At 42.3% G+C, this 25,516-nt stretch overlaps 1 protein-coding gene across 1 annotated transcript; it reads right to left on the bottom strand.

The window, feature by feature from the left end:
• Window positions 1-369: 369 nt before the first annotated feature.
• On the bottom strand, window positions 370-23,565 carry chpf2 (chondroitin polymerizing factor 2). The gene is made up of 4 exons (XM_062993996.1): window positions 23,165-23,565; window positions 15,087-15,651; window positions 11,405-11,587; window positions 370-1,816 (listed from the first exon to the last, which is right to left on the bottom strand). Exons 1-4 carry the CDS (start codon window positions 23,434-23,436, stop codon window positions 545-547), a joined length of 2,292 nt encoding a protein of 763 aa, XP_062850066.1. The 5' UTR covers window positions 23,437-23,565; the 3' UTR covers window positions 370-544.
• Window positions 23,566-25,516: the final 1,951 nt, after the last annotated feature.

The following is a 25,516-nucleotide window of genomic DNA, read 5'->3' as shown; positions in this document are numbered from 1 at the left end:
CAATCAGCAGAATCGCATCGCATGTATGATGTGCACAACGTTAATTACGTGCGTTAATTAATGAACGTTAACGTTAGCTTGTCAGAAGCTTTCTCAATGATGTCTGTGCGGTGTTTTTTTTTTTTGTACAATTAGTGATGGCAACCCAAGCAACTGTTCCACTGCACTATTTTACACTAAAAACTACACTATTCCATAATGCTCCAGATTGCATCATTCTAAATAGGTATCGGTATCGGCGAGTACAAAAATACATGTACTTGTACTCGTACTCGGTTGGGAAAAAATGGTATCGATGCATCCCTAATATATATATATATATATATATATATATATATATATATAGAAACAACTAAAAGTACAAACATGGTGAATAAGATAGTTTAATAATGATTATAGGAATGAGCAAGCAACCCTTTATTAGGGTTTCTTAGAAGTTCAGTAATTCCAGCACAGGAAGTAACAGCTTGGTTTTCACAGTTCACTGATTCATGTCCATTAAACCAGTTGAAATTTCTACGTCCACTGAAACCATCAAGAAGTCCTAGGTGCTGTTGGCCTGCTCTTGTTCAAACAGCGCCATAGCTAGGTGCGAGCGAGAGGCCAGCCCTTCTAAATTGCTCAGCACACAGCGATGGTAAATGTCCTCGCTGAAGCGGGGGTTACAGGCTCTCCGTACATATTTTTGAACGAGAGCCGGCTCGACCGCACGGAAGACGTGCAGGTTCGAGTAGCGCACAAAGATCTCGTACACGTCCATGCTCTCCAGCAACTCGTCATTGTCCAAGACGTCCGCAGCCATCTTAGAACGAGTGGCCATGTAGTCTGCGTTGTAGAAACAGGCCTCCTCAAAGGCGTGGCGGTCGAATCGGCCGTCGCGGAGCGACTCAGAAGAAAAGGAAGACGCAGCGGATGGCTGTTGGTCGCGGTACACGAGGGCCGGGCTGTACTCTTGAAAGTGTACAGGGAAAAAGACCTGCCAGTTACTGATGGCATTCATGCGGCAGCGGTTCAGAAAGTCACTGTTCACCTCGGTCCACACACTAGCCAGAAAGAAGAGCGTGTCCACTGGGTGCTTTTTGGAGATGATGTCCATCAGCTTGACCTGTGAGGGAACTTCTGTTTTGACACTAATCCACGGGATCTTGACATCACTGTAGCGCTTCTCCACCTCGCTGATCATGGCCTTGACCCCTGCAAAGACATCAGTCTGACTGACCCTTTGTGCATCAAATGGGTCATAGACAAAAAGAAAGGTCAGTAAAGCATTGTCCCGAGTATCCAAAGTGTTCATCACATACGTGTCCAAGAAGTTGCCCACAAAGTCCTGATCCCGTGCAGTGACCGGAAGAATGACCTGCACCCTTGTTGCTTCAGTCACGTAGGGCATGGGTATGATCTCGATGGTGCTGAGAGGCCTTAGCAACGCCACACGCTTAGCAATCACCTGACTGTGACCCTTCTGCGTGAAGGCCTCCAGGGCCAGGTCCAGAACATACTCCATCCCTCGCGTGGGGTCAAATCGACGGTAGCCGTTCAGCAAACGTTGCCGCCGGAAGCGCAGCTGTGGTTGATAGCGCTCGTTCAGGCGCTCCACGGCAGTCTCCAATATGGAATTGACGTCTGCGCGGTCTGCGCCATGGAGCTCACACTTCGGAGAGCTGTCTGCGCAGGAGTAGATGTGCTCTTCAGTGAAATACTCCCAGTTGATCACCTCGAAGCGTGTCTTTGGGCGGAAAGGTGGATTGACGCCAATAGGCCAGGTGGCCCCAGCTTTGCCTTCCGGGGTGAGCTCACTCAGGTTATTGATCTGAACCTGTGGAATAGTAAACAGAGAATTAAGAGAGAAATTCAGGTTTTGCAAGTGAATTAATTCAGCAGCTTTTTTTTATTATTTTATTTTATGCATTTTTGCCCCTTTTCAACCAATTAAGCGTAGCCAATTAGTCGTCCACTGCTGGGGACACCAATCATGTCCAAGGAGGGTATATTTGTCTAACATACTCTCCCTCTGACACGTGCACAGTCCACCAACCCCTTTTTGTTATTACTTCAGTGGATTAGCGCATGAGGCCAGTCTCGCGCACTGAGAGTCACGCATCAACCTCCACATTCCTCCACTTCCGCGCAGGCGCCTTGGGCTACAAAGCAGGGTCCTTACACAGTGTTTGTTTGTTTGTTTATTAGGATTTTAATGTCATGTTTCACACTTTGGTTACATTCATGACAGGAACGATAGTTACTCATTACACAAGGTTTATCAGTTCACACAAGGTTATATCGAACACAGTCATGGACAATTTTGTATCTCCAGTTCATCTCACTTGCATGTTTTTGGACTGTGGGAGGAAACCAGAGCACCCAGAATAAACCCACGCAGACACAGGGAGAACATGCAAACTCCACACAGAAAGGACCCGGACCGCTCCACCTGGGAATCAAACCCAGGACCTTCTTCCTTACACAGTGTCAAAGACCCCAGCCTCTTTTTGGTTGTTTTTTCCCATCCATTGGACTAGTAGCCAATCTTGTCTGCTGATGATGATGATGATAGCTGGGATTTATTGCCACGGCAGCACGATTACGGCTATATATGTGGCATGTCAAGTTTCTGTTTCATATAAGGTTGATTAAGTTTTTAGAGGGCGGGGTGTGGCTTGGTACTCCCATCATTTATTTTACTACATAAGGTGTACTTTGATGTGAGATAAGTAATTATGTATTTTCCCTGGTGAGGTCTTTTCGAAGAGATCTTTGATGTCTGCACGGAAGTGTTGCTGTCTTTGTTGCTGCAGGCTAGGGCATTCAATCAATATATGTTTAATTGTCAGGGTCATGTTGCAGTTTTGACAGGTAGGGGGTTCATCTCCTGTAAGTACACTGTGTTCCAAATTATTATGCAAAAAGTGTTTAGGAGTGATAAGGTAAGAATTTTTTTGTTTGTCAGTTAAACTCATTGATGGTGATGTGTGTCAGGGCTCTTTATATCACTGAAAGCAATTGCAGACACCTGTGCTAATTAGTTTGGCAGGTGTGTCCAATTAAAGGCAAGACTACTTAAGAAGGCTGTCCCACATTATTAAGCAGCCTACATTTTCAGCCAAAATGGGAAAGAAAAAGGATGTGTCGGCTGCTGAGAAGCAACAAATTGTGGAGTGTTTAGGTCAAGGCATGACTACTACAATCAACATTGCCAAGACACTTCATCGTGATCATCGCACAATCAAGAAGTATGTAGCTGATTCAGAGCACACACGTGTGCGTGCTGATAAGGGAAAATTGAGGACTCTTTCCAACAGGCAATTACGTCAGGTTAAAAGAGCAGCTGCAAAAATGCCTTGTCATAGCAGCAGACAAGTTTTTGAAACTGCTGGTGCCTCCAACGTCCCCCGAACAACAAGATGCAGGGTCCTTCAGAGGTTTGCAGCTGTGCATAAGCCATCCTGTCGACCTCCTCTATCCACTGCACACAAGCAGAAACGGCTCCAGTGGGCCAAACAATACATGAAGACTGACTTCAAAACTGTTTTGTTCACCGATGAGTGCCGTGCAACGCTCGATGGTCCAGATGGATGGAGTGGAGGATGGCTGGTTGATGGACACCCCATGCAAACAAGGCTACGGCGCCAACAAGCAGGAGGTGGAGTAATGTTTTGGGCTGGAATCATGGGGAGAGAGATTGTCGGCCCCTTTAGGATCCCTGAAGGGGTAAAGATGACCTCCATAATGTATGTGGAGTTTCTCAAACAGCACTTCCTGCCATGGTTCAAGAAGAAGAACCGTGCATTCCGCAGCAAGATCATTTTCATGCATGATAATGCACCGTCTCATGCTGCAAAGAACACATCTGCATCTCTGGCTGCTATGGGCATAAAAGGGGACAAACTTATGGTGTGGCCCCCATGCTCCCCTGACCTCAACCCCATTGAGAACCTCTGGAGCATCATCAAAAGGAGTGTCTATGATGGCAGGAGGCAGTTCACATCTAAGCAACAGCTCTGGGAGGGTATTCTGTCCTCATGCAAAACAATTGAAGCAGATACCATCCAAAACCTGACAAATTCAATGGACGAGAGAGTTCAGAAGCTCCTTTCGAACAAGGGGTCCTATGTGCAAATGTAACATCACCTAGAATAAAGTTTTGACTTGAAAACTGTTTGATTTCAGTTTGTAATAACCTGCTAATGCTTATAATTTCACAAATGACCATTTTTTTGTTCTTTATAAAAATGAAAAGGTTGAAAACTCTGCTGTGCATAATAATTTGGAACATGCATTTTGAGTGCATTTTAAGTGTTTTATTTTTTTTTAAATATACTGTTATCATTGGCAGTTTGTTCAAAAACCTTTCAATTGTACTCTAATAGTTGATGACTGGAAAATTACAATGACTGCAATTCATATAGGTAATTTTGGAAAATCTGAGAAAATATTATTTGCATAATAATTTGGAACACAGTGTAGATGTTTGTGTGTCAATTGGGTGTGTTCTATGCGCAACCTTGTGTGGATGACTTGGTGGTATCGGTTCTCCATCTTGTAACCTATCGGTTTTATGTTAGGTTTGATTTCTTGGAGTTTGTTGTTGGTTTGGTTGTCCCATTTCTCTTGCCATTTTGTGTTTATGAAGGCTTTTATTATTGGGATGGTATCTGTGACTGGGATGGGGAGAAAGGTTATGTCCTTACTTCTGGCCGATCTGGCGATGTTATCCACTCTTTCGTTTCCCTGTATTCCACAGTGTCCTGGTATCCAACAGTATTTTATATTGTATTGTTTATCTTTCAGTTCCTTGTCTATGATCCAAATTTTGGTTATTATTGAGTTGTTTGTGTCCATGGAGTCCAGTGCCTCTAGGCAAGACTTTGAGTCACTGCATATTAGAAAGTCTTTGTATTTCTCTTTCTGAATGTATTCTAGGGCTATTAATATCGAGTAGGCTTCGGCTGTGAAAATGGAGCAGAATGTTGGGAGACGGATGCTGTGGTTGTGTGTTGCAGTAAAGTACGCTGCTGCGACGTGTGATTCTGTTTTGGATCCATCTGTATATATTGTTCTGTGGTTTGAATGCTTTTCTCTTAGTTCAAGGAAATTTCCCTGATATTCCATTGGTTCTGTTCCTTTTTTCCTGTTTTCTGCGAGTGACAGAATAACCTTTGGTTTTCGAGGGTTCCATGGGGGGAGTGGTTCTTGGGATTTTGCAAGTGTATACATGTTTATTTTTAGGTCTTTCAAATCATCCTTTATGCGGATTCCTAAAGGCTGTATGAAGTTGGGTTTCGCCTCGTACATATGTTGAAACCTATTTTCATAGATGGATTGGTATGGCAGGTTTTGTTTGTTGCAGTATGTTTTTATTGCATATTTTAAAGCAATTTGTTGCCATCTCATGTGGATCGGTGGCTCGTTTGCTTCAATGCATAGGCTGTCTACTGGTGATGTCCTGTAGGCCTCCAGGGCCAGCCTTAGTCCTTGATGGTGGACTGTTTTCAGTGTTTGCCAATAGGACTTTCTTGTTGCTCTATAAATGTGGCACCCATAGTCCAGTCTAGATTGTATTATTGCTTTGTAGAGTTGCATCAGTATGGGGAACGCAGCTCCCCACTTCGTATTTGCTAGTGTTCTCATTATGTTCAGGCCTTTTTGACTCTTTGTTTTCAGCTGCTGAATGTGGGATTTGAAGTTCAATTTATTGTCCATTATTATCCCAAGGAACTTGGCCTCCGTTTCTACCTTGATTTCGTCCCCATCGAGGTAGAGTGCTGGGTCCGGGTGCATTGACCTTAGTTGGCAGAAATGAATGCAGGTGGTTTTGGATATTTTAAAGCCGTTCTGGACGGTCCACTTCTGTATGTTATCTATGGCGCATTGTAGTTTCTGTTCAATTGCTGGCATGTATCTTCCTCCGTAGCTTATGCATAGATCATCTACGTAGAGGCTGCACATGATGCTGGGGTCGATACCTTGTGTGATATTATTGATCTTGATGTTAAAGAGTGTCACTGATAGTATGCTACCCTGGGGGACTCCCATCTCTTGTATTGTTGGTTTTGAAAGAGAGTGATTCACCTGGACCCGGAAGCTTCTGTTTGTTAAGAAGTCTGAGATTATTATAGTCTTCCTCGGAGGCCCATTTGGTGGATGTCTTCTAGTATGCCGTGTCTCCAAGTTGTATCGTATGCCTTTTCCAAGTCGAACAAAACAGCCACTATATGCTGTTTATTTATGAAACCGTTCCTAATATAGGTCTCCATCCTTGTGATATGGTCCATTGTGCTTCTACCTTTCCTGAAGCTACTCTGTAGACGATTAATGAGGCTGTTGTGTTCTAGGTGCCATACCAGGCGATGATTAATCATTCTTTCCATTGTTTTGCAGAGGCAACTAGTCAAGACTATCGGCCGGTAATTTCTAGGGTCGGTATGGTTTTTCCCAGGTTTGGGAATCGGGATCACTACTGCTTCTCTCCAGGTGTGGGGTATTTTGCCTTCTGTCCAGATTCGGTTTATGGCTGTGAGTAGGACTGTCAGTGATTTGTATGAGAGTTGTTTCAGAAATTGTTAGGGTTAGGGTTATCTGGACCTGTGGCTGCGTCGTGTGCTTTTTGAATTGCGTTTTGAAGTTCTTCTATTGTAAACAGTCTGTTGTAGGGTTCGTCGTTTTCTGATTTAAAGGAGGGTGGTTTGTTTTCTCGGACAGTACGGATCTTTTGGAATTCTGGCATGCAGTTTTCCATGGAGCAATTTTTCTCGAAACTCCTTGCTAATGCATTTGCTATGTCCTCTTCAGAAAGTAGTTGTTTGCCTTTTTCCCCACAGGTGGTGTATTTGAGGTCTGTTTTCTCTATTGTACATGCTACGTACCATTTTCCAGACTGCGCCTATTGACGCTTTGGATTTAAGGTTAGACACAAAATCTGTCCATGTTTTGGTTTTAGCCAGCCTTATGGTTCTGCGTGCTTGTGCCCGACTGATTTTGAATCTAGTGAGGTTTTTGGTTGTTGGGTGTTGGTTAAAAGTCCTGATGGCTTTTTTCCTGTGCTTGATGGCCATTTTGCATTCTTCCGTGAACCATGGGTTATGGTACTTCGATTTGTTCGCTTTGGATCGTGGTATTGTGTCTTTGGCTATTTCTGTCAGTGTTTCTGTGAACCACCTTACTGGATCTGGTTCCTCGGATTCTAGTGTGTGGAGTCTTTCCTCGCACAGGGTTTTAAATAGTTTCCAGTTTGCTTTTTTTAAATTCCACTTGGGGATGCCCTGTTGTTTCTTCGGTGGTTTCAGAGATATTATTATCGGGAAGTGGTCACTGCCACATGTGTCTTCCCAGATTTTCCAGTCGATATATGGTAGTAGTTCTGGTGAGCTGAGGGTTAAGTCTATGGCTGTATATACTCCATGTCCTGGGTGTAGATACAGTGCCTTGCAAAAGTATTCAGCCCCCTTGAACTTTTCAACCTTTTGCCACATTTCAGGTTTCAAACATAACGATATGAAATTGTAATTTTTTGTGAAGAATCAACAACAAGTGGGACACAATCGTGAAGTAGAACGAAATTTATTGGATATTTTAAACTTTTTTTAGAAATAAAAAACTAAAAAGTGGGGCGTGCAATATTATTCAGCCCCTTTACTTTCAGTGCAGCAAACTCACTCCAGAAGTTCAGTGAGGATCTCTGAATGATCCAATGTTGACCTAAATGACTGATGGTGATAAATAGAATCCACCTGTGTGTAATCAAGTCTCCGTATAAATGCACCTGCTCTGTGACAGTCTCAGAGTTCTGTTTAAAGCGCAGAGAGCATCATGAAGACCAAGGAACACACCAGGCAGGTCCGAGATACTGTTGTGGAGAAGTTTAAAGCCGGATTTGGATACAAAAAGATTTCCCAAGCTTTAAACATCTCAAGGAGCACTGTGCAAGCGATCATATTGAAATGGAAGGAGTATCAGACCACTGCAAATCTACCAAGACCCGGCCGTCCCTCTAAACTTTCAGCTCAAACAAGGAGAAGACTGATCAGAGATGCAGCCAGGAGGCCCATGATCACTCTGAATGAACTGCAGAGATCTACAGCTGAGGTGGGAGACTCTGTCCATAGGACACAATCAGTCGTACACTGCACAAATCTGGCCTTTATGGAAGAGTGGCAAGAAGAAAGCCATTTCTCAAAGATATCTATAAAAAGTCACCTGGGAGACACACCAAACATGTGGAAGAAGGTGCTCTGGTCAGATGAAACCAAAATCGAACTTTTTGGCCACAATGCAAAACGTTATGTTTGGCGTAAAAGCAACACAGCTCATCACCCTGAACACACCATCCCCACTGTCAAACATGGTGGTGGCAGCATCATGGTTTGGGCCTGCTTTTCTTCAGCAGGGACAGGGAAGATGGTTAAAATTGATGGGAAGATGGATGGAGCCAAATACAGGACCATTCTGGAAGAAAACCTGTTGCAGTCTGCAAAAGACCTGAGACTGGGACGGAGATTTATCTTCCAACAAGACAATGATCCAAAACATAAAGCAAAATCTACAATGGAATGGTTCACAAATAAACGTATCCAGGTGTTAGAATGGCCAAGTCAAAGTCCAGACCTGAATCCCATCGAGAATCTGTGGAAAGAGCTGAAAACTGCTGTTCACAAACGCTCTCCATCCAACCTCACTGAGCTCGAGCTGTTTTGCAAGGAAGAATGGGCAAAAATTTCTGTCTCTCGATGTGCAAAACTGATAGAGACATACCCCAAGCGACTTGCAGCTGTAATCGCAGCAAAAGGTGGCGCTACAAAGTATTAACGCAAGGGGGCTGAATAATATTGCACGCCCCACTTTTCAGTTTTTTATTTCTAAAAAAAGTTTAAAATATCCAATAAATTTCGTTCCACTTCACGATTGTGTCCCACTTGTTGTTGATTCTTCACAAAAAATTACAATTTCATATCGTTATGTTTGAAGCCTGAAATGTGGCAAAAGGTTGAAAAGTTCAAGGGGGCTGAATACTTTTGCAAGGCACTGTATGTGTTTGAGCCATCATTTAATAGACAGAGGTCTCTTGAGTTTATTAGATCTTCGATTAACTTTCCTCTCTGTGTACTCTTTTTACTTCCCCAGATGGGATTGTATGCATTGAAGTCCCCTACCAGGACGAAGGGAGAGGGCATTTGGTTTATCAGAGAGTTTACGTCTTGTTTAGTGACAATATCTCCCGGAGGAAGGTATATTGAGCAGATGGTTATTGGTCGGGATAGTGTCAGGCAGACCAATTTGGATTGGAACGAGACTATGAATAATGTTGTGTCGTATTAAGATGGCTGTGCCCCCAGACTGTCTAAGTTTTGCCGGCCCAGGTGTGCTGTATGTAGTGTAGCCTTTGAGGTCTTTGTAGCTTGCTTGTTTTAATTGTGTCTCTTGAAGGCAGATGGTTGCTGGGTTGAGGGTTGCTGCTAGTCGTTGTACTTCTGCGTAATTTGCTTTGAACCCCCTACAGTTCCACTGTATGATTAGTTCTTCATCTGTCATGTATATGTACATTTTGTTTTGCTTTGGTCCTTGGTGATGGGCTCCGGGACCATGATGTCATGGATTCTGACATCTCTACGTCTACTGACGCACCTTCCTTGGATTTATTACTTCCTTGGCTTGATTTCTGTGATGTACTTGTTTTCTTTTTCTGTTTGTGTTCTGTCGGTCTCTGTTGCTTTAGTGTCCTGATTGTTTGCTTTTGGTCTGAGGTTGATTATTTCCTTTGTGTTTGTGAGTGGATGTGCTTTCTCGCCACATATCCATGTGAGGAGTGTCTGGGTCCCTTGGTTTACTGTGGTTTTGAGTGCTGCTGCGTAGGATTTAATGGGTTTGAATGCGGGTTGGTTTTCGACCAGCTGTCTTGCTTCCGGGTACGTGATCTTTTTACTATGCTTCAACTGGATTTCTTTTTCCCATATCCATGTAGAGCATGCTTTAGATGATGCATTATGTTGCCCCATAGCAAGTTTGTGCATTTTGGAGTGTTTTCACATCCTGGTCCATGTTCTGCCTCCCCACAGTTACTGCATAGCATTGCTTCTACAATTTGCTGCCCCATGTCCATACCTTTGGCATTTGAAGCATCTTAAAGGGTTTGGTATATACATGTCCACTTTCACCTTTAGATATCCAATATTGATCTTTTCTGGGGGTTGTGGTCTGTTGAAGGTTAAGATATAGGTGTTTGTTCTTATAGTTTGGTCTTGTTTTTTGCGTCAGTTCGGCTGTGATTTCGGCTTCTTCCATTTCTGCTAGTTCTCTTGTTCAGTTTACGCCCTTGCTGATGTTGAGGTATGGGTGTGGAGTTGCTTTGATTTTAATTCCTGCTAATTTATTTGCTCTGAGTAGATCCTCCATTTGAATTTTCTTGGTACATTCTATTAAGATTTGCCCGGATCTCAGTTTCTTCACATTCTTGACTGTTCCTGCTATGCCCAATACGCCTTTGTTTATGGCAAAAGGAGAGCCTTGGCAAAGGAGGGTCTGTTTTTCCGGATTCCAACAGAACAAATCGTTGCCAACTGTCACTTGTTTCAGAGAGCAAGTCCGAGCTTCTTTGATCTGAGTCGTTTTCTATCATCTTTCTCTTTGTGGTGTGTTTATCCATAGTGTCGTATTTTAGATTCGCCATCCCTACTCCCCACCCTCCATGGAGCCCTACTAGGGGGTACACAGAGCTGCGGACTTCCAGCGGATGTATACCAGGGATATAGGGAAGGTATACTCGAGCAGACTCTAGATGGTATTTCGCTACTCGATTGACCCTTCAGCCGACGCCTTCTGGGGCTCACGGATTACCTGACGGCATGTCCGGAGTCTCCCAGGGCATGTCTCGACCAGCCGATTGATCAGAGTGGGCCACTCTGACCGCCTGTCTATGTGAAGTAGGAGCCAAAGTACTGTGTTGGGTTCCGGCAGCCGCAGCCACCAGTTCCCTCAAGCACCAGGATCTCTTCCTCCACAGACACAGGTCGCACCTCACGGCAAACAAGGCATCCCATTTATTCGCCCTTTACGAAATGCAAGGGAGTGCTGAGAACCTATTCTCATGGTAGGGGAGGGGGTTGTGCTGCCTTTGAGGTGTCAGGATATCAATGATTGGAGGTACCCTGTTGCCGTCAAATGGAGGGTTAATCTAGGCTTCTGTTTGGCTGCACCTGTTACCAAGAAGCAGGGCAATCTCCGGGGGCCGGGTTTTGTCTGCTGAAGGCACTGCCAATTGTGCCTGCTACCGGTAGCAGTGTAAAGCAGTGACAATAAAAATGCAAATAAAAAAGCACGGAATGTCATTAACTCTACAACAACAGGTTTGAAAATGCATGAACTCTCAATATGTAACACACAGATTTCTGAAGCTAGGAAGCAATCTACACACCTGTAGCTGCTGTATCTGAAGGTAGGTCGAGTCCAGTTCAATCTGGCTGTAGCGCTTGTGTAAGCGATACATGAGAGTCGGATCTGATACTGGGTGAACAGTGAAAGCATTCTTAAATTGAGCACTGTCCTCACGCTCAGGGTCAGCATTCTTCTGCAGCTCAAAGTAATAGTAGGTCATCTCCTAAAGCACAGGAAATATGACAGTTTCTGTTTAGATTACTTTGTGGCACTTTTAATAGCAAGAGATACTTTACACTAAATACTGCTGGAATGTGGCTGACAAAACAGAAAATAACGCCATACAATTAAATAAACATGCATATCAGAACCTTTTCTTTAGTACAACAATGAAACATCCTAGTTTTACCCTGTTTATGCATTTTTCTCCCCTTTTAGCTCGTTCAATTGCCCGATTGCGTCGTGCATTATCTCCACCAATGCCGATCCCCGCTCTGATTGAGGAGAACGAAGCCAACCTACACCCCCTCCAACACGTGGGCAGCATGCCATATGCATTTTGTCACCTACACTTTGACGAGTGCAATGTGGATCAGCACTGTGTATGGAGAGACACACCCTGACAGCATGCTTTTCCCATCTCTGTGCAGGCGCCATCAATCAGCTAGCAGAGGTCGTAATTGCATTAGTTATAAGAGAGTCCCTATGCGGCTTTTTAATATCCCACCCCTATCTGAACAACATGCCAATCGTCATTCATGTGGATGCTCAGTCCAGCCGGCAGGCAGAGCTGAGACTCTATACAACATATTCGAGATCCCAGCTCTGGTTCCAGCGTGTGTTTTTACTGCTGTGCCACCTGAGCAGCCAGCATTTGGAAAATTTGCCTAAAAAAAAAAGAAAGTAAAAAAAAAAAGGGATCCCCACAGAACAGATGTTATCTAGGTAGTGGACCAATCTCAGCACTGCAATGACACCAGGACGGTAATGAGAGATAATGAGTGCTGTGCTGACATGAGTCTATCAGGTTTAGCAGTGTTGTTGGGATTTTTAAACATCTCAATGTGAATGCTGGGAGAGGAATAAAGCTCCAAACAAGTGTTCCTAATAAAAAGATCAGTACGTTTTCACAGTATTTACTAAAAATCCCAGCAACACTGTTGCACATGATGACTTATACATGGGGTCCAGGTGGGTAATAAAGTGTACACAGCAACAGCTACAGTCAGTAACTGTATACCCAAGTTCATCTGTATGATAGATGTAGCTTATAACAGTCGTTCTCAACCATGCCTTCCTAGGGGACCTGAGTGAGCCTAGAGGGGGGTCCCATTGCATTAAGTTGAGAGAAAAAAATAAATCACACACGATAGGATGGGAAAATCTTTAGGCTATCTGCATATAGATTAGGGCTGCAACTAACGATTATTTTAGTAGTCGACTAATCTGACGATTATTTATTTATTTATTTTTATTTATTTTTTTCAGATTAGTCGACTAGTCAACGATTATTTATGTCATACCCTCCATCTCTGCCTTAACATAACAAAACTCTGTTATGTTATTTAAGTTCCAATATCAAATTAAAATAATGACCCATGAAACATGAATATGAAACTTAAGCTTGATAGTTTAATTAAATATATTTGAAACATTAATACACAATCACAATAAAAAAAATTCAATGAAATAAGAAAGCTTTGGACAGCATTAGAAACTGTTATGTTTCAGAAATTATCACTCTGGAAGTCAAAAACATTTATAACATGTGGTTGAGAAACATGTGAATGCTGTCTGTGAGGACCTCAGCCACCTGAGGGGAGCATGAACCTCTTCTCTTCTCATCCACACTCCATTGCTTAGTGCTATTAATAGAAAGCACAAAAGAGAAAGCTGTATTAATTATCACAAACTAAAGGTTATGTATCATAGTTTATTACAAATAGTGTACTGGCTATGCCAACTAAACCATAACAGGTTAAATATCTTAACTGAATTATCTGCTGAGCTAACTAGCTATCATTAAGTGGAGGAGGCTTATTATTTAGAATGAATGCTCTCATTAACGAGAGCATAACGTTACTCATATAAATGACTGATTAACTATTGCACTTAATGAGTTAGCTAGCAAACAAACCTGAAAAATAGTGAACTCTTAGATATTTTTCCGACAAGTACTCTAGCATTAACAAACATTAACTAGGTTGGTTAAAGCACAAAGCGGTGTAAAAACTTACCGTAATAACGCTGGTCATCACGGCTGCAAGGCGTTTCACCATGTTGCTGGTGTGAAACCATAACTCTGCTCTGTAGTGTCTGCGTTCAGCTCGTTTCTTTGGGTTATTTTGGCTGAAATACTTTCGGTCTCTTTATCTTTGCCTCTCTGTCTTCATAAACTCCCCGCTGCGCCATGGAAGCGATGCTGCGCCCCCTGCAGTCCCTTTAGTGCATTGCAATACTAACGACACGTCGACAATGAAATTCCACGTCGACAAATGTTTATGGTCGACGTCATCGATTACGTCGACTAATCGTTGCAGCCCTAATATAGATTTCTTGTGATGCCATATGAATCTATTTTAAACTACCTATAGCTTATTGTGTCTTATATATTATATTTGATTTGCCCACCACAAAAGTACAAGTCAATAGACGGCGAGTCGGCGACTACAAAACATTCCAATTTAATTGTTGATGCAGATTCCACGGAAGCAGACCAGGCTGAGGAAGGTCTCACAATCGGTTCACCACTACATCCCACTATACTGTAAACTCATGACATCAACCAAAATCAGAAAATACCAATATATTTACCTTCATCATGTTTTTATCAAATTTCCCATTAGCAAGAAAACAATACTTTTTTGTCATTCTTGCTAAAAGTGTAAGAATAATATCATATTATTCAAGGGGGTTCCTGATTTTTTTTTTAACACATGGGGGTCTAAAAGTAAAAAAGGTTCAGAACCATTTGCTTATGAAATCAATGAATACGTTACTAGACTAGACGTTGCTCAAGGGCCCAACAATGGCAACCTGGCAGTAGTGGGGCTTGAACCAGCAACCTTTGGATTACTAGTCCAGTACCTTAACCACTAGGCTACAACTGTCCACGCAGGCAATGGAACTGGAGATTAAAACAATTGCCAAAGGTTAACCGGTCCAACCAGTCCTGTAGAATGATCCAACTCACAACATACTGAAGTTGCAGAACCTGCTGGTAATGTCCCGGGGTTCTTTCGATGTCTTGTGGCATGTCAGAACTGGTTTGACAGCATGTTAGGTCCTAATGGTTTGGCTCATCTGTGTATTACACACAATGTAAAATGCAGAAACATACATGCACTGTAACAGACATGATGTTGATTCCACTAAAAGTAAAAAAGGTTCAGAACCACTTGCTTATGAAATCAATGAATGCACCAGATCGGTGTACCTAATAAAGTGCTCAGAAAGTGTATATCTGTCAAAAAAAGTAGGGTCACAAAACTGTTAAGCATCCAGTTTTTGCAGTTACATTTTGTAATTTCTAACAAACAACTGGCAAGTAGAATGTACAGAAAGGCTAGGAAATGACATAACCCTGTTGCCACAGCTATACGCTACTAGACTTTTTCACAATAAGGTTTTCACAATAAAGGAGAAGTATACTTAGTTTAGTTTGACCCTGTTAAAAAGATATAAAAAGTGTGATATAAAGAGAGTGACATTTTCTGCCTCACCTGATGCTTTTCCACGCAGCTCAGACCAAGGTAGTCAATAATGCAGCGGCCCAGCCATTCATCAGGTCTGACGCTAAGGATGTCATTACGGCAGGCATCAAGATGCGGCTGTAACCGGGCAAGTAGGCTCCGTGACAACAGGTATCCGTAGCCTCCGTGACAGTATCGAGCACGTTCCTCGCCCCCGATGAACTCCTCTGCCCGGCCCATGTAGAGGTCTTGTCCTGCACTCAAATGCCCCACTAGGTTCATTATACGCTCTGCCTGCGTGTAGGTGTCATCCTGTGCCAGGTAGAACCAGTCGTATTCGTTGCCGTGGTGCTGATGCAGATGCCGAATAGTCTCGTACATGAGCCAGACGGGCCGATCGTCACCGTGCGCAACCACAGTCATGCCGTGGGGCAACTTGGCACTACGAAGGCCCGTGAAGAAGAAGGTGCGATGGAAGCGATGGGCCACCGTGCGATTCACTGCCACTCCCAGAGTGTTGAGGGTTGCACGTGAGCTCAGGATGCCTACCAGGAGGCGCTCACGAATGCCAAGTTCAGTATGGATATAACGAGTCCTGCAGCAAAGACAGAGACAAAAAAATTACACCTATCCTTTATACTATACTAGATCGGACAAAATGTTGTACATTTTTGACTGACAGGCTGTAACAGCATACAGATGATAAGTAAATCACTGGTATATAGCAATGCACTCTCTTAAATATGTTTTTCATTATTCATATTCCTAAGGCCTGTTACAATACATGTTACCAGACATAGCCAATCATATCTGTATGTAGACGCTTGACAGCACAGGATGAATGGATGGGAATGAAATGAAAGGATGGATGGATGGACGGATGGATAAATGGATAGATGGATGGACATGCATTTACATTTACGGAATTTAGCAGACGCTTTTATCCAAAGCAACTTATAGTATACAGTCTAAGGAATTGAGGGTTAAGGGCCTTGCTCAAGGGCCCAACAATGGCAACCTGGCAGTAGTGGGGCTTGAACCAGCAACCTTTGGATTACTAGTCCAGTACCTTAACCACTAGGCCACAACTGTCCACGCAGGCAATGGAACTGGAGATTAAAACAATTGCCAAAGGTTAACCGGTCCAACCAGTCCTGTAGACCTGTAGTATGATCCAACTCAAAACGTACTGAAGTTGCAGAACCTGCTGGTAATGTCCCGGGGTTCTTTCGATGTCTTGTGGCATGTCAGAACTGGTTTGACAGCATGTTAGGTCCTAATGGTTTGGCTCATCTGTGTATTACACACAATGTAAAATGCAGAAACATACAGTGTATCACAAAAGTGAGTACACCCCTCACATTTCTGCAGATATTTAAGTATATCTTTTCATGGGACAACACTGACAAAATGACACTTTGACACAATGAAAAGTAGTCTGTGTGCAGCTTATATAACAGTGTAAATTTATTCTTCCCTCAAAATAACTCAATATACAGCCATTAATGTCTAAACCACCGGCAACAAAAGTGAGTACACCCCTTAGTGAAAGTTCCTGAAGTGTCAATATTTTGTGTGGCCACCATTATTTCCCAGAACTGCCTTAACTCTCCTGGGCATGGAGTTTACCAGAGCTTCACAGGTTGCCACTGGAATGCTTTTCCACTCCTCCATGACGACATCACGGAGCTGGCGGATATTCGAGACTTTGCGCTCCTCCACCTTCCGCTTGAGGATGCCCCAAAGATGTTCTATTGGGTTTAGGTCTGGAGACATGCTTGGCCAGTCCATCACCTTTACCCTCAGCCTCTTCAATAAAGCAGTGGTCGTCTTAGAGGTGTGTTTGGGGTCATTATCATGTTGGAACACTGCCCTGCGACCCAGTTTCCGGAGGGAGGGGATCATGCTCTGCTTCAGTATTTCACAGTACATATTGGAGTTCATGTGTCCCTCAATGAAATGTAACTCCCCAACACCTGCTGCACTCATGCAGCCCCAGACCATGGCATTCCCACCACCATGCTTGACTGTAGGCATGACACACTTATCTTTGTACTCCTCACCTGATTGCCGCCACACATGCTTGAGACCATCTGAACCAAACAAATTAATCTTGGTCTCATCAGACCATAGGACATGGTTCCAGTAATCCATGTCCTTTGTTGACATGTCTTCAGCAAACTGTTTGCGGGCTTTCTTGTGTAGAGACTTCAGAAGAGGCTTCCTTCTGGGGTGACAGCCATGCAGACCAATTTGATGTAGTGTGCGGCGTATGGTCTGAGCACTGACAGGCTGACCCCCCAACTTTTCAATCTCTGCAGCAATGCTGACAGCACTCCTGCGCCTATCTTTCAAAGACAGCAGTTGGATGTGACGCTGAGCACGTGCACTCAGCTTCTTTGGACGACCAACGCGAGGTCTGTTCTGAGTGGACCCTGCTCTTTTAAAACGCTGGATGATCTTGGCCACTGTGCTGCAGCTCAGTTTCAGGGTGTTGGCAATCTTCTTGTAGCCTTGGCCATCTTCATGTAGCGCAACAATTCGTCTTTTAAGATCCTCAGAGAGTTCTTTGCCATGAGGTGCCATGTTGGAACTTTCAGTGACCAGTATGAGAGAGTGTGAGAGCTGTACTACTAAATTGAACACACCTGCTCCCTATGCACACCTGAGACCTAGTAACACTAACAAATCACATGACATTTTGGAGGGAAAATGACAAGCAGTGCTCAATTTGGACATTTAGGGGTGTAGTCTCTTAGGGGTGTACTCACTTTTGTTGCCGGTGGTTTAGACATTAATGGCTGTATATTGAGTTATTTTGAGGGAAGAATAAATTTACACTGTTATATAAGCTGCACACAGACTACTTTTCATTGTGTCAAAGTGTCATTTTGTCAGTGCTGTCCCATGAAAAGATATACTTAAATATCTGCAGAAATGTGAGGGGTGTACTCACTTTTGTGATACACTGTACATGCACTGTAACAGACAGGATGTTGATTCCACTATTGTATTTATCTACAACTCCCAATTAAAATTGACCAACATTCCACTAAAACATCCTAAGGAGCACTTCATAGTCCCTCATCTAGGATCATCTAACCTGCTTGAAAATATTATTTCACACCTGTGCAAAAAATGACACAGTGCTGTGGGCCTGGCATACTGCTGATGCTTCTCTGTTGGCCAAAAGTATCTTCCTCATAGTATAATTTAGTAGCAAGCTACAAGGTGCTGGTGTTAACTGAAAAGCTCATGAGGAAGTCTTTGCATACACAAACATACACTACAGTCATGTGAAAAAGTTAGGACATATGGACATTTGAGCTTCATTTGAACAGTATTGAGAGATGGAGCTTATATAACTAAACAAACTATTTATTGTGAGGAAAAAGTTAGGACACCCTATGCCCTAATAGCTGGTATTTCCCCCTTTGGCTGAAATAACCTCAATTAGACATTTCCTGTAACCATCTACCAGTCTCTGACATCGACTGGGAGAAAGTTTTTCCCACTCCTCCATGCAGAATTTCTTCAGCTGTGTGATGTTTAAGGGGTCTTTTGCATGCACAGCCCGTTTCAAATCACCCCACAGCATCTAAATAAGATTAAGATCCTGGCTTTGACTTGGCCATTCCAGACCTCTCCACTTCTTTCTTTTAAACCATTCCTTGGTGGATTCACTGGAATGGTTTGGGTCATTGTCATGGCTGCATGGTCCACCTCCGCTTCAGCTTCAGTTTTTGGACAGATGATCTTACATTTTCCTCAAGCACCCTCTGATACAGTGAAGAACTCATTCAGTGAAGAGTTTGCCAGGCCCTGCTTCTGGCAAAGCAGCCCCAAACCATGACATTTTCATGTTCTTGTGCTCAAATGCTGTGTTTGGTTTGTGCCAAACATGTCTTCTGTTACTGTGCCCAAATAATTCATTAATAAAGCCCAAATAAAGACATTGTAGGATTATTTGAGACTTCTTTATGCATCTTGCGGTCTGCTCTTGGGCTGAACTTGCTAGGACGGCCTGACCTGACCACGTTGGCAGTTGTTTTAAATGTTCTCCACTTTTCCGGAAAGTGGAATGGCTGATTTCTAATTGTTCTGAGATCTTTTTAAATCCCTTCCCAGACTCATATGCATCTACAATCTACTTTCTGAAGGCCTCAGAGAGCTCTTTAGGTCTCAGTGAGTGGCGACACCACTCACTTCAACAAATCAAGAGCAAACCAAACTAATGTCTGAGGTTTAAATAAAACTCCAATGTCCTCTAATGATGGTCTAATTATTGCAGCTGATGTGGTGCACCTCATTCTAATTTTAGACATTTTAAGTAGTAATAAATGTGGGGGTGTCCTAACTTTTTCCTCACAATAAATTTCCATTTTTGTTTATTACATTTTACAACTTGTGTTTACAAGTAATTTTTAACATTTTGTTGTTTAGTTATATAAGCTCCATCTCTCAGTACTGTTCAAATGAAGCTCAAATGTTCATATGTTTAAATATGTTCAAAAAGACAAAGGTTTTCATGGGGTGTCCTAACTTTTTCACATGACTGTATAAGGCCAAAGAAAGCTATAGAAATAAGTGAAATTCCAAACTGAGCAGACAGACACATCAGACGTAAGCTTCTCATCATGTTCTCATCCCTTGTTGAGATGCGTCTATAAATCTTTTTTTTTCCTGATTTTGTTTCAGTTTACTATGCTACAAATATAGATTTGAACCCCCATTTGTTTTACTGCCCAAGTTTCATTGTTATAGTTGTGTATACTGCACAACTACACCATACTTACTTCTGAGTTTTACCAACTGAGCAGTTAATGGAATTTGACAGATTCCTCTCAACTGAGAACTGATGACTCATTTAGTTCTATGAAGGATCAGAAACAACTTCACGGGTTGAAAATACTACATACCTAGGAATGAAATTCACACTGGGACATTATTTTTTCTACACTGCTGACCAGTCATGCTCTAGTTTGTACATTATAAATACAGCCAAAAAATCTATGAAGCAGCCTGTATTTTTGTCACTTACAGTCAAGCCAGAAAGTCTTCACACCTCTTTCACCTTCTCCACATTTTATTACATTACAGACTCATTCTACAGTATAATAGATTGAGTTCTTTTTTTGTCACAAAATTATACACAAAATAGCCCACAATGACATAGTGAAAGCAGGTTTTTAGACATTTGTGCTAATTTATTAAAAATCAAAGTGTAAAATATCATATGTACACAAGTGTGCACACCCTTTGATATGACACCCAAAAGTGAGCTGAGGTGCATTTTGTTTTCACCGATACTGCTTGAGATGTTTCTACAGTTTAATTGGAGTCCACCTGTGTGTAGATTTTTGAAGCAGCTTGACTGCACTTCTGAGACATTTTGCACTTAAGTTATGATGCATTTCTTTAGTGAATTTTTGGTAGTATGCTTCATCAGTCTAAAACACTGCACAACGTGAAATAAGAGAAATATTTAATGCTGTAAATAAAGTCTACACCAACCAGGCATAACATTACGACCACTGACAGGTGAAGTGAAAAATGGGCAAGTGTAAGGATTTGAGCGAGTTTGACAAGGGCCAAATTGTGATGGCTAGACGACTGGGTCAGAGCATCTCCAAAACTGCAGCTCTTGTGGGGTGTTCTTGGTCTGCAGTGGTCAGTATCTATCAAAAGTGGTCCAAGGAGGGAACAGTGGTAAACCAGCAACAGGGTCATGGGCGGCCAAGGCTCAGTGATGCCCGCGGGGAGCAAAGGCTGGCCTGTGTGGTCCGATCCAACAGACGAGCTACTGTAGCTCAAATTGCTGAAGAAGTTAATGCTGGTTCTGATAGAAAGGTGTCAGAATACACAGTGCATCGCAGTTTGTTGCATATGGGGCGGCATAGCCGCAGATCAGTCAGGACACCCATGCTGACCCCTGTCCACTGCCGAAAGCACCAACAATGGGCAAGTGAGCATCGGAACTGAACCACGGAGCAATGGAAGAAGGTGGCCTGGTCTGGTGAATCACGTTTTCTTTTACATCACGTGGATGGCCGGGTGCGTGTGCGTCGCTTACCTGGGGAACACATGGCACCAGGATGCACTATAGAAAGAAGGCAAGCCGGCGGAGGCAGTGTGATGCTTTGGGCAATGTTCTGCTGGGATCATCCATGTGGATGTTACTTTGACACATACCACCTACCTAAGCATTGTTTCCATGTACACTCTTTCATGGAAACGCTATTCCCTGATGGCTGTGGCCTTTCAGCAGGATAATGCGCCCTGACACAAAGCAATAATGGTTCAGGAATGGTTTGAGGAGCACAACAACCAGTTTGAGGTGTTGACTTGGCGTCCAAATTCCCCAGATCTCAATCCAATCAAGCATCTGTGGGATGTGCTGGACAAACAAGTCTAATCCATGGAGGCCCCACCTCACAATTTATAGGAGTTAAAGGATCTGCTGCTAACATCTTGGCGCCAGAAACCACAGCACACCTTCAGGGGTCTTGATGGGTCAGGGCTGTTTTGACAACAAAGGGGGACCAACACAATATTTTGAAAGTGGTCATAATGTTATGCCTGATTGGTATGTTCAAACTAACTTACTTCGCAAGTCATATTTGATGTACTACGTCTGTTTTCTCATAACAGGGTAGTTCAGAGAATGTTCTCCTGCTTATATTATGGCTACTAAATAAGGTTTTTGTATGCTTAGTTTTTTTTTTTTTTTTTTTTTTTTTTTTTTTTGTGGTGGTCATGGTTACGCATCAAAGGCTACTGTTTTCACAATGCTTTTATTTCCCATACAGTGGAAATAATTACTACCCATGTAATTAGCATAAACATAATTAAATCTGAACACATTGTTATGTTAGACTAATTTATAAAAGGTAAAATCCTTAAATAATACATTCAATGGAGAACAATAAAGAAGAATGCTCAGTGCAGTGGTATATTATGCAAGTCCACCACCGCTGAGATCTGGGTTCAAAACTGCCAGCCGGGCATCTACACAGACATAATTAGCTATGTCTCAGGGGGTTGGCTGAAGCCCTACATTAAATTGGTCAAAGGTTTCAAAGGTTTTACTGCCTTGCACCCAGTGTTTCCTGGTGAAGTCAGTCTCACCGCAACCTTGACCAGGATAAAGCAAAAAAACCAACAACACTAAGCACCACTGACTGTAGTTAAGATTCTTTCCAAAATAATTTACTGTATTTAGTTGGGTGGCACTGTGGCTAAGTGGGTAGCACTGTCGCCTCACAGCAAGAAGGTCCTGGGTTTGATCCCAGGGTCCTTTCTGTGTGGAGTTTGCATGTTCTCCCCGTGTCCGCGTGGGTTTCCTCCGGGTCCTCCGGTTTCCTCCCACAGTCCAAAGACATGCAAGTGAGGTAAATTGGAGATACTAAATTGTCCATAACTGTGTTCGATATAACCTTGTGTGAACTGATGAATCTTGTGTGATAAGTAACTACCGTTTCTGTCATGAATGCAACCAAAGTGTAAAACATGATGAAGAGCAGCAAATAAAGCCTCTGCAAATTTTAGGGTAGTAGTCAATCCATAGCCTAGTGGTAAGGGTACTGGACTAGTAATCAGAAGATCGCTGGTTCAAGCCCCACCACTGCCAGGTTGCTGCTGTAGGGCCTGTGAGCAAGGCCCTTAACCCTCAATTGCTCACACTGTATACTGTTACTGTACTATAAGTCGCTTTGGATAAAAGTGTCTACTAAATGCTGAAAATGTAAATGTAGTCACTGTCCTGTGAAATGTTTGAAAGGAATATTTAAAAAACACATCCACAAGAGGCACTACTTTTTTTAATTAACTAGAAAGAAATAAAACTGTAGAAAACTTTGATTGCATCTTTTAGGTGATACTGATGTACAAAACAACCCCCCTTTCCAGATTTCTTGTGAATTTATTTCAATATTACTTACTGAGTCATTTATCAGTAAACAAACACTTAGCCATGAAACTAAATTACGTATTCAGCAATAATTCAATTCGTTTCATTTGCAAACACTTCCCTAATGGAACTAAACAAAGCAAAGTCTTTGTCTCTGAGCTGCCACTACCCCCAATAAGATGTTAGCAGATTTACTCACCTGAGCACTTTCTTATGTGGCTTGCTGGTGTCCTTATGATATGGTACTATGCGAGGTTTGAAAACATCGTTCCAATCCCCTACATCCACGCTCAGGGGTTTTCCGACATGTCTGCCCTGAAGAATTCCAAGACCCAGCTGATTACTGCAGGCTTCATCCGTGTCCCCCTGAGTCCAAGATACCATGAGCAGACTGAGACTGCATCCCAAAGAAAGACCCAAAACGAGAGGCAGGGCAGGCCGGAAGACAGCGAGAAAAGGGGACAGACGCATAGTAGGGGAAGGGTCCGAGACTAAAAATACTCAGCAAAATGGTGTCTTCTGTTTTTCTCTAAAGTGGTTTGGATTAAGCTGCCAGTTTTTTCAAGTTGAAGTAGTAGATGTTTGCCTTGAGAGTAAGGTAACTCCAAACTTCCTGTACAAGAAGGAACTGAGTTTAGGTAGTCCACATGGACACATCAAAACACTCGACTGGGTGTGGACGACAACTTTGAAATCCTCCCGAGCAGATAGTTACTAATTTACCACCTATAATATTCCCGCTGAGAACAAAGACGTCAATGTGTATAGACTACTCTGGTGTCAGCGTGCTCTCTGTAGTGACTATTTCCAAAACTTGAGGAACCTTAGCTTACAGCTTGAGCAGAATGTTACATGATTTTAATGTTTAAAACATTTTGACTTAGCATGTGCTGATAAAAGATGAGACATATATTATGATAAGAACTGCATGTGAAATATTTACAATAAAATATTTAAAGTATTGATGCATCTAATGCACGATTTTGGGATCACAATGTAGTCACAATATGGTCTTATTTTAAAAGTATGAGCCAATTTTCTCCTGTCTATTTCTGTAAGAAAATGTAAGTGATTCATTTGTATACATAAATTTGTTTTCACATCACATTATAAGGAATAACTTTAACTTGTATTAAAGTTAGTGTCTTTATTTGGCAATTACCTTTGGGAAGTGCACCAAATGCAGTCTTTATTTGTGTTTCTTTTAAATATACCTTACTAACAAACTGCTAGAAATTGACTGATGAACGGTACAACCGTTCTTTGTTCTGATTGGCTGAATTTTACCTGCCACGTCTGTTTTTACTTAATCCCCCTGTTTTGCAAGCCTACAGCAGCAGCCACTGAGACCAAATATTTTTTTAACATATTTTATCATCAACCCCAGAATGCGAGAACAAAATCATATATAAAAAACAATCTTAATACTTTGTTTTGTTAACATCAGCACATGCCATGAATGTATCCTGTAGTAACAATGCTACTCTGTTCTTCCTGAACTGAATTCAACCACCCACTCATCAGTAGAAGTGGCAAAAATCTACACGTAGCAGCTAACAGACCCCTAATATGAGATGGAGATTAAATATCACTTACTAGTCCACATCAACAACAATCAGGCTAATATTTACAGATTTTACCTAATCTGTAGATTTAGTCAACTAACAACGGTATTTTAGCTAGCCTAATACACGTCTTGTTCCGTTATAATACACAACATACTTCCCCCGTTTTTGTTTTTGTTTTTTGTTTGCTTCTAGAATCAGATCACATCTATTCCAACTCAAAACAGACCCAATTAATGATCTGGGTTCGTTTTCGTCCGTCACTCGATCTTCCAACTCGAACGAGGCTGATTTGCAACGTTACCGTTATACACCTTCAGTAAAAACCTCTGAATAACAATCCTCTCGAGTATCAGAGTCGTCTTCATCCGATGTGTGAAAAACACGCCTAACCATCCATTAAACTGGTGGAAACAGTCCAAACCAGTAGAACCAAATTTAAAACAAACTAATAGCGACAAAAAATTGTATACCGCGTATACTGTAACTGTGGGAGAAACAAGACGTAAACCAAGGTTCCGCACTCGGATTCATTACAGCGTCAGACCTGGGCCGGATATACAAATATCTCATTACCCCCTAAATAAGTGCACTACATTGAGCACAGATACTTTAATAGATGCAACCTATAGAGTGCACTACGTGTGAACTAGGAAAATATTAGTGCCGATATATTGGTGTCAATTCAACCAACAAATTGCTCTTTAACTGTGTTCACGTCTAAAACATTACGAACATTTTAATTCAACTAGCACGTAAAAAATGTTAGTTAGATTCATGACAGTTGGGCTGTATTTCGGGTTGCTTGAAACAATATAACGTTGTAATTTAAAACTTGTAATCTTAAAAGCTTAGACCTTATGTCGGTCTGATTAGGACTGGACTACAGTAATACTGTTTTTCCTCTTTATCTTTACTATCTATCCACTGGATAACACATGGCATTTAGTTAGTCCATGGTACTCACCATTAAAATGAATAACATT

Source organism: Trichomycterus rosablanca, chromosome 4 (assembly GCF_030014385.1).
Source record: "Trichomycterus rosablanca isolate fTriRos1 chromosome 4, fTriRos1.hap1, whole genome shotgun sequence".
Taxonomy (NCBI): Eukaryota; Metazoa; Chordata; class Actinopteri; order Siluriformes; family Trichomycteridae; genus Trichomycterus; species Trichomycterus rosablanca.
Note: the sequence above shows the minus strand (reverse complement) of the source record. Positions and strands in the feature narration are given on the sequence as shown.